This window comes from Galleria mellonella, unplaced genomic scaffold (assembly GCF_026898425.1).
Source record: "Galleria mellonella isolate WM207_F2 unplaced genomic scaffold, CSIRO_AGI_GalMel_v1 utg32, whole genome shotgun sequence".
Taxonomy (NCBI): Eukaryota; Metazoa; Arthropoda; class Insecta; order Lepidoptera; family Pyralidae; genus Galleria; species Galleria mellonella.
In genome coordinates, this window is record NW_026442075.1 from 5,031,949 (window position 1) to 5,047,927 (window position 15,979).

General features: G+C 31.5%; 1 protein-coding gene across 7 annotated transcripts in view; it reads left to right on the forward strand.

Moving 5' to 3' along the window:
• The window catches only part of LOC113510669 (furin-like protease 1), a 246,104-nt gene that overhangs the window by 188,863 nt on the left and 41,262 nt on the right, over window positions 1-15,979 (forward strand). For all 7 annotated transcript variants that reach the window (XM_031907132.2, XM_031907134.2, XM_031907133.2 and 4 more), the window contains exons 3-4: window positions 14,349-14,526; window positions 15,438-15,598. In XM_031907132.2, coding sequence (XP_031762992.2) covers window positions 14,349-14,526; window positions 15,438-15,598 — 339 coding nt within the window. The remainder of the gene's footprint in view (window positions 1-14,348; window positions 14,527-15,437; window positions 15,599-15,979) is intronic.

Here is a 15,979-nt window from a genome sequence, read left to right on the forward strand (position 1 = left end):
GTAGATTTTTACTTCTTGGCACTTTAATGGTTCAACCAATTGTTATGAAATTTATGTAACCTATGATTAATGATTCCGTTGAAAAAAGACATTTTTGGAACCACTGACCAGTATTCATAATAACAGTAGGACTATTTCGTTTAAAGCCATCAAATAACATTCTTCAATAATATTATTATAAAATATAAAACTAATAAAAGAAAATACAGTATGATTATTAAATAAGCGCATTGCTTTCAGATATTAAATGGGAATTAGTTATTCTTTGATATATGACACTGACGTAAGCTATACTTAATCCTCTTGGCTTTAAGCTTCTCTTGTTTCCAACACGACACAAATGAGATTTATTTACACAATAACGTACATTCATGTTAAATTCTTAATGATATTTTTAGATGTTCGACTCGACGTATAGTCTAAATTGCTTGACGGATTTTTAATAAACGGGATGCCGATATATCGTCTTACTTAATGTCAATATGAAAGCGGAGTTGAGGATATTATCATACCATATTTTCGTTCCTAGGATCTTATAAAAACCGACTGTGTAATAATCTATGTAAGAGAAATAAAATTCGAAATGAAATGTTATTACAAACCACTTCACGTAGTGATAGTTAGATACTCTATATTGTTTCCTCCAAAAGATTACAATAGTAAAGTTATTATAAATATAAATAATTATAAGAAATAATCACAATGAGAAAAAAATGGGCGACCTTATCGCTAAGAGCGATCTCTTCTAGGCAACCTTTGAATGGAGAGGAGTAATTATAAACAGTTTGGTGGGAGGCACGATGAAAAATTTTGTTAGTTCTAAATATGGGAGATGTGATACATATAATAATATAAATATTATCCCTACTCATTATTATATATATACAAACTAACACATATACAAATACATATACATACATACATACACACATACATAAATATGCACATATACATACATATATAAATGCCTACACAAATACATAAAAATATATAACTACTGTTCATGAAAAGTATGCAAGAAATAAGTATGTTAACCAGACATAAAAACATATTAAGAAGATGACAACTTGCTCAAATAAAAGTCCTTAAGTTTTATGATTTCTAATAACATAGTCACTAGTAGTCTTAAGTAGTCACTTATAAACTGGGCCATAGTTAGACCTAAATTTTTGGTAGGGCATAAGAACTTTTTAGTAGTGCAAAAGTTATAACTAAGCGACTTAAAGTAGCAAGAATCTCAATTTGCTCTTTATTTTGTTACATTGTATCTTCGCTGATTATGATAATTCTTTTTAAAATCCAACGGAGTTTAATTCTCCGTATTATTAAGCGACTTGTAGAAAGAGACGACCAGTAGTAGAGATATGATTACTACTCGAATCGGTACACGAGTGCCTGAGTACTTACTAAGTACTCAGACGCTCGAGTACTCAGTATAGGAAATTCGAATACACTATTCTCGAAAAATATTCGAGTAGTTACGGTACTCAACTATTAGTCGAATGTTTATTGGAAGTTTTTATTTTTGCTTCATAGTTTCATTAATTATCAAAGGAAAAATAATTAAATGACTACATATTTATTATTGAATATAAAAGTAAGTTTTAGAATTAAGTTGAAAAAATATTCCAGTCTGATGAAATACTCGACTTTTCCAACTCGAGTCAGGATATAATTCTTTTTTTCCGAATACTCGAATACCAAAAATATCATCCGGCACATCACTATCCAGTAGTGAGACGTATTCGGTATGTTATAAATTTAATGCCGTGCGAGGAGGCATGAATTTCGAACGTTTTCAATTGCGCCACGGAAGGGATGCTTATTACGTCATTTCTAGATTTAACAGCTCCAAATATGCGTTGATATGTCCCTTTGGTGTATAGGTCTCTTAATAAAAGTTTGAATTTTTCATGTACCTATATAACAAAGACTTCGTTTAAATTTAGATGGGTACAATGTAAATGTGCATTACCCGAACTTTTCTGTTTACGTCTCAGGAACTCCCGCCCGTTATCGTGGCAACCGCCGCCCGTTTCCGGGCACAGCACATACTGAATGAGTTTTCAGCCTGACGACAAATAAATATTTGTCTTTTAACGTGTTATTAACTTTGTTTTATGTTATTGTTATGTCTTTACATAAAACTTATCCTCGATTATATTACACCCCTTGGCATCTAGCCATCTACTTCTTATTGAGTTTATGACATTTTTTTTAGATAACACAAAAAGTTAATTTTATAAGTTCATCATAATCGTGTCAGACTTTAGGGATGTCTTAAGAGGGACGCTGCTGCTCATCCCTCCCTTAGTCGGCTTACGACTAAGAGAGACTTACGATACCCACGGAATAGGAAAGGGTGGCCTATTCTATGCCAAGACCACACGACCAATTTCATAAGATATTGTGACCAAAAAAGAACCCAACATCGAAAATGATGAGTGTAGATGAGACTTTTGTCTGCGGTGGATAAAAATCCCCTTTATGTTTTTCTTTATGACACAATAAAGAAAAAAAACAACCTGACGGTTCACCTGATGGAAAGCAGTAACCGTCGCCTATGAACATGAAAACATGAAAAATACCAAGGAATACATTTAGACACCCACAATATTCCTTATATGTTACTATTTCCGATGACTATGGCATAACTGTATGGTATGGTATAATGCAAGAAAACATACTTACAATTGGATTTTATTTTACGTTTTTAATATTTTAATTACAGATAATAAAAACGTGTGGTGTCAATCTACAATGCAGACTGGGCGTGGCGTCCGTTGCGCCGATTATAAGTTTAAAAACGACCGCACGCAGAGACAATGACATAGACAAACTATTTTATTAATAATTCAGTTTTGAGGCACAGAACGCGTCGCTTACAGCCTCCATACCCTTATTTTTATGAAAAATGGCATATCTACAATGCAGATCCGTTAAGTGGTATTATTTATTTAAAAAAATGCTTTAAAAAAGATAACACTAAGCTAAGGTACAAACTACATTCATAATTTGAAGCAGAATAGCTCTGAGGGCGAATATTTACTGTTATTGTGCAAGGGAGATCCATTTTAGGTGTGCCCTAGTCGGTTGCTATGGCAACCGCGTACGGAACCCGATACGGGAGTAACGAAGTAACGGAGCACCTCAGTTTACTTACCGTCCTTTGATATAGATATCATGAGCATTTTTTTTTATTTTATTAAGAGTAGGTAAGTAGGTATCTCAACCGTTGTGTTTACAGGAAAATTTTTATAGGAGACTGTCCTTATTTTTTTGGAGATACGAGTTTTGAAAAATTACGCCAACCGTAAGTAAAAAATAACGTGTTCCGGAAACGAAACTCCACAACGAGTCTCTGGGGCCTCAGAATACCCAGAGCAATTTAGGAAAACTTATTACCCCAGAGGTAAACTTTACTGCGAAGAGTTTTTCTTATTTTGCCATATTATTAGAAAAGAATTAAAATTATATTGATCTAATCTCATGACTTTTAAATTTTATATTATACACAGATTTATTTAATAATAATTTAAATCCTCAATTTCATCATCATCATCATACCAGCCACTGACCATTGCTGAATATAGAAAGAAGAAAGAAGGATATAGAAAGAAGAAAGAAATATTTTTATTCAAGTAAACACAGATTTAAGCATTTTTGAATAGTCATTTTTTCATTACGGCCCTTTTTAGGCGCAATTTCAGCCAAAAAGAACGGGCAAGCAATTCGGCTGTTACTTTTTTCCAAAAGTTTAATTATATTAATAATGAAATTGTGTGAATACGAACTATTAAGCAGTAGCAGATCATAAATTTTAAAATATATATTACATAATTGAAACAAATCAATAAAATAAATCAATTGCAGTGATCAGGGCAGACCAGTCCCTACAGGCAGCACCCGTTGACAAGTATGACAAGTAAGCCAGCCATCATTGCTCTCAACCATATTTTAGGAAAGTCAATAACCCGGCCCACCACGCTACCACTTATCTGGACATTTTAGCAAGCATGACTTACTCAAGACCACGTCATAGCCAAATTTAGATAATTTCATACAAAGGATTTATTTACATCTTTATTTACTTTAATATAAATAATTAATTATTATTATTTAAATTATTTGTGTTTTATTTGTAAGTTAGTCAATTAGTATTAGTTTGTAATATTATTGTATTTAAAAAAAAATAGATATTTTATTATCGTATTAGAATTCAACTATTACGTATTTTCGAATTTCCGAGCTAATCATTTGTCACATGCCTCTTACTTCTACTTTTCCTGCGTCCCTTATAATCAAATAGTCATATTTTCGAGATACCTGTCTCTCCTCACGTCCCAGATAAACGTACATTTGCGGTTAAAGGGTCTTCCGACATAGGTCACACGTTGCCTCGAGCGATCACCGTTTTCTAAAATGCAGCAGCATCTATTTTACGCTCTTTAAGACTCTGCTTAGATGAAGACTTGTGTTGAAATACTCATTTCATAGAGAAAAAAAAATGAGTTCACGACTGTATTAGGCTAGACAGGAGTATTCTACTGTTGGCCTTGTAGGGAACGTAACATTCGACATGCACGTATTTCACCGAGCATATTAGGATCCAACGTGATAAAAGGCGAGGCTGCATCATCGCTGGTATTAATTATTATTAACAAGCTATTGTCTTTTCTTTGTTTGTGATCTAGTAACATTACAATTAAAACGTCTTTACACATTTTCACATTTATGATAATAGTAAAATTATAAAAATTAATAATAAATTCCTGTTATACATACATATATGTATATAGACATATTTAAAAACGAACATATTTGAAACAAAAAGTTATATTAATATATATTGTTATATATTGTTGTTATAGTATTGCATTGTCTATCACTTCACGGATAGATTTTTATATATCTATATATTTTAGACTATCAAATGTATATTTAACATTCAAAATTTCAGCTATCTTATCGACTGTGTTATATAAAAACCTTTCCTTACTTATTCCCAGTTAACTTTCCGATTCCCAAAGCGCCGTGCACATTGTATCGGCTTGACTGCATTAATCCTTTTTCCGGGCCAGTTCATAAACACAGACTGAGTAACGGCGCGTACAGGACGCGCGAAACAAGCGGCACGGATGGGTTCCTTTACAATCTTTAGATGTTCGCACTTTGAATTCGCAACTGGGAATTCTGTTACTGAGCGGAAGTTAAAATAATAAGATAAAGTTAAAGTGACAGATATTTTAAATCTAATTTCTTTATGTTTTATTTAGTCTAATGTAAAAAAGAGGGCTGTTAACATACTTTTAGGTATGCTTGTTGATTTGTTTATGGAAGATTGTTAAAACAAATATAACTGACAGTATTTGGTGGAATATTCGTAGTAGTTACATTATCTGATTATATATATATATATATACACATACATATATATTTCTGTGTTTTACGCGTATAATATATCCCATAAATTATACACACATCGCCGCGCCTTCTTACCATGGGGACCCTACAGTACAGTAAACTCTATCAATTATAATTTCAAAATTAGTTTATTACTAGAGAAGATATTACATAAATATATTTACAAAATATATGCGAATAGGAAAGCTCTTCTTTTTTTAAATCGATTACAACATAAAAACTAATTCCTGAATCTTTTTCTACATAAAAATAATATAAAGTACATCAATGTATCTACGATACAGACTTGTTCCTGAATTCCTACCACATAGCTTTATATACCTATAATATATACTACCTCACAGCTCCGGGGATCACTCAGAATCCGGTGCACTTCAAACTGCCACTGATGGAAAGCCTGCTTTAAAACGGATCGATCCCCGTCACGCGTAAACTTAGCGCAGTTAAAAGCACCTCTACATAGTAATAGATTATATTCATGTACCGTTTTATCAAGTCATATATATTTTATTACTTATATTCTACAGCGATGTAGCGAATACAGTACTTGGACATTGTACGATTTGTAAATATGTATTTGAAATTCTACGTGTGACAAGTTCAATTATCATCGAATTATTTGCTGATACCTATCATATTACAATTAATGGGTGCTTACGCTTTTGTGTACGTGTATGTATGTATGTGTAATATATATGTAAATGCGCATTTACATATATATTACACATGCAATGTATTAAAAAAAAAAAAAGAATGTTCAGATATAAATAAAAAATATAATGAGTATTAGACGTTGTGGCAAGATCGTTCTAGATTTGGTTATATCACATGGTATTTTTTATTTATTTAGAGACGTTATTTTGTGGATTAATATATTGACCTTATGAAATAGCTATAATTATTTCTACATACAAGAGAGACTCCTACCATATTTCTTAAAGCTTATTTTGGTTTCACAAAGAAAACTCACTGCATCATTCAAAATTAATATGAGATTAACACGCAAGTAAATGCTATAGATTGCAGAAGAATTGTGAAAATTAATATAGAATCAACGACGTAATTGCTTAACAATTAAAAAAAAATAGACAAATAAAGAATCTTCTTCTACCTAATATAAAGCGCCTGAAAAAATAAAGGCAGTCGTGAAGACTGTGAGTCGTCTTATCTTTAATTAAAGTAATTTTGTAATTTTACACATTTTATAAACAAGATACTAATCATGATTATATTTTTCTGAGAATTTTATATTAAACAGTAATACTTAGTTTTCGCCATGTCGGTCCTGGCATAGAATGGGCCACCCTCTTCCTTTCCCGTGGGTGTCGTAAGAGACGATTAAGGGAGGGCGGAGGATAGGCAGCAGTGTCCCTCTTAAATCACCTGCAAAATTCTAACTGCGAATGCCAACCCGACTGCCAAGCGTGGCAACTACTGGCAAAACTTCCCTTATGGGGAAAGCTTATATTCAGCAGTGGACAGTTAAGGGTTGAAATTATAATAACTTTGCTTGGTAGAAGGAATAAAAATTATCCTATTCGTTATTCTACGATATGTATAGATATATGTCTTTGTACTCAATAACAATTAAATGCTACCTTTTGCTGCGACGCTAAATCAAATCATAAGAAGCCGTTCCACCAAGAACAATTTCTTTGAAAGATGACTTACATGAAAGGAATGATATGTCTCTCAGTGCCCGGTATTATGATTATTTGCTTTTATGTAGAATAAGGTAAATATATCCTATTTCTTGGAGAAATAATTGGTATAAAGGATATGGTATGTTAAAATACATAAAAAATAAAGATAACAAAAGTACATATTAAAATCTTAATATTTGTTTATTTACCAGAGGGAGACTTTGTACAAAAGTAGTTTGCTTGGGTACCTCTGTCCCATTCGTCTTTCAACCGTAAAGCAGTTGTGTTTGCATGGCTGTGTTTCGGTTTGAAGGGTGGGATATGGCGTGAATTTACAGGGTACAGAGGAATAATACCTGAGTCCTCAGGAATAGCAACGCATGGGGGGTATCATGGGCGAAACAGTATACTTTGTTACGTCCATGGTACTGCTCATGTCTATAAGCGACGGTTATCACATTCCATCAGGTCCATCATTTCAGATTAAAAAATTCTAAATCGGATATAACTAACAGAGTTAAAACGAAATACAACCGAATTGAGAACATCCTTCTTTTTTGGAGTCGGTTAAAAATCTATCCCTGTATATATAAATGTTTATGTATGTTTACTTCACTGTAAACAATATCGAGTAACGATCGTCCCAATATACAATTTTAACATATATAATATTAGTAGGATTGTCATTTAATTCATTGATTTGGCCAGTTTTGTATATCGTAATGGAGAACTATTTCAAACTTTTAAAGTGGCCATTTTAGCCTATTCATGCTCAGAAATAAACAAAATGCACAGGAACAAATACTTCAGTTTGAAATTCAGGGAATAATTAAACAGAGGCGGCCGCTATTTCCCCTGAACCTTTTGTATTGTGCACCGTAGCTATGTACGGCTTGCTATTACATATTTCAATCAAAACTTTCAGCTTCAGGCATCAACTATGTATTTTTGGTGCTGCTACCATTTTGATTTGTAACAATATAAATCAACGCTGCTGGATAGGAGCTTTTGTAGAAAATTAATTGTCGCTACATGATATAGTGGTAGATGGGAAGGGTCAAGTTTGTTCATTGAATAATTTTTAGTTAATTTTCCTCGATTTCTGTAAGAAGGTTCTTAATTAGCTTGTATTTTTAAGAATATCAGTGATTAGAATCGGATCGCGTGTCATGTAAACAATACCTGGACCTTTACCTATATAAATATCTGGAAATAGGGGGGAAAGGGATTGTTAGCAATGGAATTTGACAGCCCCATTACTAGCAATATGCCCTATTAGGTGGACCTTCACGTGGTTCCCCTGGAAACCATCGTGAACAATTCTTGTTGAATTCATCACGATGGGCTAACTGACCTGCATTTATTCTCACTTATCATCCTTCACTGGTGCCCCGCCGGTGTATACCATTAGCGCGGGTGGGGTTACCATTCCATTATCACCCATTAAAAGAAAAAAATATCTGGAAATACTGGTAGTCAGTTGAAGAACATATGTCTTCATAAGGCAATAGTGACCATTTTATGACTTCTACTTTATAGTAAATAAGTAAGAACATACTATAAAAGTTACCAAATAATGTTGATGTAAAGTAACAAGTCTTATATCAACGTTATATATAACTTGCATATGACCTAATCATTCACAGCTGCCGTCGAGACCTTTTTTTAATACAAGCTTTTATTTAGTTTGTTAATATTTTTGGGTCAAATATTGCTAGATAGTTTAGGAACAATTCCGGTCCATACATACATACATATCTGTCACGCTTGTCTCCCATTATGATAGGCAGAACAATTCCGGTCCAATACGTATCAAATGTCAAATCGACATTGGTTTTTCTGATGATGATGTCATTGGATTCTTACTATATTTATGGTAAACCTACCACTCTCATTAGAATGACCATAAAGTACTAGTAGTTGATTGGAAAAGACAAACTAGAGACTGATATCTTGTCCAGTCAACTACTGATTATGCAACACATACAATAAAATTGTAAGTGTTGCATTTCCATATATTACCTTTATATTTGCATAAAATTGACAGACTCTGAAAATGTAATTGAATAATATTTAAATATTTTTTTAGAATTTTACTTTGAAAATAAAATTCCAGTGAGAAAAAGATGGATACTTAATTTTTTTAATACATCAATGAATAAAATATTGTGAGTTGAAAATCATAGAAGCCTATAAAGGGAATTCAATTTCATTCTCAAAGCTCTGTGATTAATGATTTTTTTTTTCTTCATAGAGCGAATTCTCGCAACAATAATTTTCACCACTTCGCGAGGCATTTCGCTTAAATGTACAGGTATATCATAATACACTACAAAAGAAATAAAAAGCTATGTTTGTAATATCTTCATTTTAGTACTGAATGGGACGTAAAAGACATCATCGTGAGAGAGAAGTGGATAATAAAATTATTCATATGTACGACTCCGCAATGCAGATAATGGCAGTAACCAGAGCAGAGCGATCCCTTGATTGTTGTTGAAACCTTATTTTTAAAGAGCTCTTTGTTTATTTTGGTACATAGAATAATTTTTTTTTTCTGCCGGTTTTTCTGTTAGTTATATGTCGGTTTATATTGGATTAGTTACCAATCTCAAAAAAGTAGTAACTATTGCCTTATTTTTTTACTTTATTTCTTAATTAAAGTTGTTTATTTATACAATTATGAATTAATGTTTAGATTTTTTTATATTTAGCACGTCATATCCCAGTGTAATTTAGGAATAATCATATTTATTTGAAGTTCGAATCTTATTTTACAATAGATTAATTAGCACACACAGTATACTTAATGTGTGTAGGAAAAACACAGTTAACTACTTCAAAAAACTACGCGCATGAAGTCGCAGGGAAAGTTTAAATTAAAATTTTTGTTTAATTGTTTTACAATATTTATTTTACGAATATATTAGATATAAAACAAAAGAGTTCGCTCTAAAAGCAGCCACAATACGTATCATATCCATATGTAATACTTTATTCTGGTAATACTAAACCCGAAGAATAAAAATTGATAATGGATATGCACAATAGTCGTTCACTAGAGATATTATCCGAAGAAGAGAAAGATGGTCCCACCTTGCTATAAACATAACTTTATGTTCCGCAAAGAACGACTATAAAGTTACATTATATTGCACATAAATTTCTTCATGGATTTTAAATATAACGTAGTATATTTTCAGGTAGGTACTATCATAATTCTGCCACTTTGTTCGATAAATTTATTTAAGCTTCTTTTATCGCAAGGACGTGCCAGAATCGAGACTTTTTTAATAATTTAGTTATAATTTGGCTCTTTTGAAAATATTGTGATTAAGAAGGAAGTTTTTTTTATGCAACTTAGAATGGCAAACAAGCTGACGGCACACCTACTTGATGGAATGTGGTAACCGTCACCTATAGACATGAGCAGTGCCATGGTTATAACAGAGTATACTGCTTCGCCCATGAACCCCCCCCCCCCCCCCAATAAGTTGCTATTCCTGGGAACCAAGGTATTATTCCTTTATACCTTGTAAATTCATTGCCATATCTCACCCTTCAAACTGAAACACAGCCATGCATACAACTACTTCACAGTAGGAACACTAATGGGACAGAGGTGACCTAAGCAAATGATTTTAGTATAAAGTCTCTCTTTGTTAATTAAATTCACAATCAGATTGTATTTTATTGCGTTGCGTAATCTTAAATTCCTGCGTATTGGGAGATTATAAAGCTCACCTAGTTGATGAAATAAATAAATAAATTTGACAAACTTTTTACGATAATCATCTGCATTGATGACCACTAAACAGCTGTGATTACATAGCTGTGTTTTGATAGCAGGAACACGAAGGACTAACATTGATCCTCAGAAATGGAAACGCATGGGCGTCATAATTTATTCTGTGACATTCATGGTGCTAATCGTGTCTATAAACGTCTATGGCTGTTACCACTTTCCATTAGATTTGTTTGCCATTCCTATTTGCTTTTAATATAGCCTTTATTTTAACCTCGCTTATCTAGCGGTTTTGTACAGCGTTATAATTCGAAATTTTTTTGTGTTGTAGTTTGTTTTCCTTTCAACTCTTAAGAAATTCGTGATGAAAAAGAGTGCTTTTTTTACTCCTTTAAAATCTCTATTTTTTTTTTTTTTATTATTGAAAGGATTTATTTTAATTTAGGATCACACTTACCATCTTATCATCATTATATCAGCCTTTGACTGTTTACTTCTGGCTTACCTTTTAGAGGGCGTTTTTTCAGTGACTGCCATGGTTGGCAGGCGGGTTGACAACTCAAATTAGGTTTTTGGTGTTGTTTTAAAAAGGGCACTGCTGCCCATCCCCTAACGATTAAGTTTTCTTAGTCGCCACTTATAACACCTACGGGAAAGAAAGAGGTAACTCATTCTATTCCAGAACCACACTGCATATAACATATATCACAGTTATAATAATTCTTAATTTGTAGGTACTTTACAATACGAATATGTACATTTGACGCTTACATTAATGGATGTCGTATCTTCTTGCTTGCATACATAAGTAGTTTGTGCATGGAGTTAGGTTGCGTGTGTTAGATATTTATTTTAAATTATATTAATTTTCTTAAACATCTTATGTTAAAATGTGTACCTACATTTATTAATAAAAATCAGACTAACTACTTTAAATATAATAAAACGTTAAAATTGTTATTATACCAAATTTAGTAATAAATTATTCTTGTATTGTATATAGAACACTAATTTATATTTTAATTAATTATATAATTTTATTTATTGTCATGATACTTGAATAAAAAGTAATGAAATTATAAAAACACGTGGTCTCGCTGACTTGTTCCCTCGAATTCAGCCCTGTAGATATAAAAGATTGTTATCTGGGTGGGGAGACACTTCTTGTCATTATATAAAATATATCACAATTATTGATGATGGAAGTCCTAAAGAAGCTATAGTTAAATAAGTGTCAATGGATTAACAGAAGTTGGGTATTTATGTTATATTATTTATTATATCTCGTATACAAAGTAAAATAAGTAAATATATGATTTAATAGTATGATATCTAAATTAAATGAACTGTAAGTACTTGTGCTTCATTTCTATTTATCACTAAGAGGTTTACAACCTTTATATTGTTAAATAATATATCATATACTTGTAAAGTTAGTATAACGTAGTACCCCACATACTATATATATATATATATATATATATATATATATATATATATATATATATATATATATTATAAATACCTTTTTCAGATGCGCAATCAATTTATCATAATTCCATAAATTACCACCTTTATCGTTTCAACAGAGCTCTACGTCTCTTTATATATTACAGTATACCTTTAAACGTTAATCGTTATCAGATTCAGTTAATGCACCCTATATGATGATGCAATGTAGAATACCATGATCTGCCTAATTTTAAAATTGGCCTGCGATATAATCACGTGATTTTTACTATGTTATTCAATGTATAGAAATTTTAATTAAATACCTTATTGACCTTACCTTTATATAGACCTAAATATCATCATCATGAGCTTTTAATTACGGCGACTTAGTAATTAATCTGTATTTACCAAATCAATAATCATCCTTACTAGTCCTTACCAATATTGTCAATTTGGAAGTGATGTTATTTGTTTGTTAGTTTGTTACCTAATAGTGCTTTAACAACTGAATCGATGTACTATACAAGATATATGTTACTATATGGAATGGAGAAAGACATGAACTTCTTAATCCCGGTTAGTAAACATATTAGTCACGCGAGCGAAGACGCGGGTAAAAGCTATTTACATATATCTATATATGTAAATAGCTTTTAACAAACACTAAGTGTTAATAAGTGTTTTCCGTATGTAAACGAAATAAACGTATTAAATAAACGCGAAATAAAATTAAGCCAAATACCACTTTACAAATTTTATGACCATAAAATCGTTAACTGTATTGTTAAAGTAAAACCACGGGATAATTTAATGTGGTTGCATTGTTGTTTTTTGATATTATATACGTTGGAAAGTCTGGCATTAATTAACCAATTTTAAAAAAGGAAGTATCTCAATTCTGTTATGTTTGTTACCTACCTCAAAACTCCGTCATTTATAAACTGATTTTGAAAATTGTTAAATTTAAAAGGATATACTTTCATGTCAGAATCGGTTTTGTATTTTTGATTTTAAATCAAGGTAACTGGTGCATAATAGTGATTTTTTAAGTTGTTGTTTATATGGAGAGATTAGTATTTACTAAAATTATATTTTAATTCTAACAGTTATTAAATATGCCGCGATATTATAAATTAAAATTTCTTATTAAAGTAAAACTAGGTTACTCTGTGTCGTGCTGCATTCTGATGTGTACTGCAAAATGTAGAATTAATTATAAATTGAAATTAATATTTTATTAATTAATATTAAATTAACAATAGAATTATTTTAAATTTAAATTTCACATTTTAAAATAAACCCACGTGATAATGTAATGTGATGTTGTTTTTTGATACTATTGTCTACAAAATAAGGTATTGAATACTTACATATCTACATAAAAAGCTTTGATTTTGAGAGTTGTATCAAAAATAATAATAAAATGTCTAACGTGTATATTAGTGCCATATTGAGAGTTACTGACATCCTATATTGTTAAAGCTTGAATGGAACTAATTGTCTTACTGTGTATTTTAATAACAAAGTACAAAATTCTAAGAAAATATGAGAAAACCAAATTAATCAAGTTTATTTTAAATTTATTACCGGGACTTAACGTGACACGATTACAAGTAAATTACTATAAAATAAATATAAATAGTATATATATATATATATATATATATATATATATATATATATATATATATATATATATAGTTTGCAGTTTGAGTGACTAACGGTTAATACTAAGTTCCGAGTAGAAATCTAATAAAACCTCTCGCAAAACGTGCGTGAACAAAATGGCAGTCGGAAGTTGATAGCTAATATGTAAGGTTGTGGAACTGCTGGTAGTATAATAGTGGTAGCCAATCCTTGAATATTAGCAGTCACAAAATACTAATGGTAGCGGAGTTAATTAAAATAATTCTAATCAAGTAATCATTAAAAAATCAGGTATCGCGTTAAGTACCGATCGTTAATTTAAAATATGTGCAAACAACGCGAATCTTTCAAATTAACTAATCAAGTCTAATATTCAGAATATATACTAAGTATCGTATTTATTTGTCCTCATAATATATTTTTTTCTTTTGTTTCAGATATTTGACAACCATTATCATTTTCATCACAACTCAGTAGCAAAGCGGTCGATATCGGCCGCCCATGAACACCATAACAGGCTGGAGGGAGATTCGAGAGTGCGGTGGGCGAAGCAACAGCGTGCTCTCTCCAGAAAAAAAAGGGATTTCATACCTTTACATGATTTTTCTTCTACAGGTAATATTCAAATATCTTTAATACTATCATAAATCTGATAAAGAGCTTGTTCGTTTTTACCTTCTGATCAACTTAACAAACCGTTTTGGAATTTAGCATATTATACATAGTGAGTCATCTTTTACTTTTTATCCGGATCAATTAATATATTCCGCGGAAGAAGTCGTGGCTAACAGCTAATAATTATATTACATCATAATCTGGGATCTACAATCATAATATCATCAAATGCCCTCAATTTACTGTTGAGTTCTTCTACTTCTCGAATAGATTATCATAAGAACATGAGACACTTGCATCCAATGACTTTCTGCAACATATCTACGGTCGTCTATCTAGATAGGGTCTATTTTATATACCTTATCTATATGCATTGATATAAAACAAGAGTCTTAAAATGTCAAAAATCATACTAGCTACATTCGTCTTTAAATACGAATAACCCGTCGTCTATAGACATGAGCAGTACCATAGACATAACAGAGTATACTATTTCGCCCATGATACCCTCCTTGCGTTGCTATTCCTGAGGACCAAGGCATTATTCCTCTGTATCTTGTAAATTCACTGCCACATCCCATCCTTCAAACCGAAATACAGTCATGCAAACACGACTGCTTCACGGTATAAACATGAATAGGACAGATGTATCCAAGCAAACGACTTTTGTATAAAGTCTCCCTCTGGTAAAATAACAGAATACGAAGACACAACACGATAGTCCTCAGAAATAGTAATGCATGAAAACTACTATGGATATCACAGTATATTCTGTAATATTATATTGTACTCTTCAAGTCTATAGGCGATAGTACTCGCTATCCATTAGATTAACCGTTAAATTATTTGCCATTCTAAGTATCATAATAACGTACACTTCACTTTATTAACATACTGAATAACATTAACAGCTGAAACAAAAACATCTGACGTGCCTTCACCATCGTCCGCTACAAAACGCGACGCTGGCTCCAAGAGAGATCTCCTACAGGCGAGGGTGAAGGGGCGGCCACGACTTGCTGACTCGAAATTCCTGCTCAATGATCCCAAATGGCCCCATATGTGGTACTTGGTAAGATATTTTTTATAAATTTTGATCAATAATAGCTTAAAAAATGTCTTTGTGAGATAAATACACTAAACGATAAATACAAAACTGAAATATATTGAGTTTTGTTATTTTTTACACATTTGAGATTTATTTTGGTATACGAAATTAAAACAAATAATAAATAAATAATGTTTAATAAGACATAAAAAAATCAAAACATTATAGATTTTCGATGTTAATTCAAACTTAAATTTTAAATGCGAATTATAAAGCGTAGTTTTGTTGTTGTCGTTCTTTGACTTATGTTTCTTAAGGATTCTTATTTTTGATGGTAAAATACTTCCTCAAAAGATGTTAATAATTTAATTTTTAATATGTATATAATGCATATTTAGTCACATA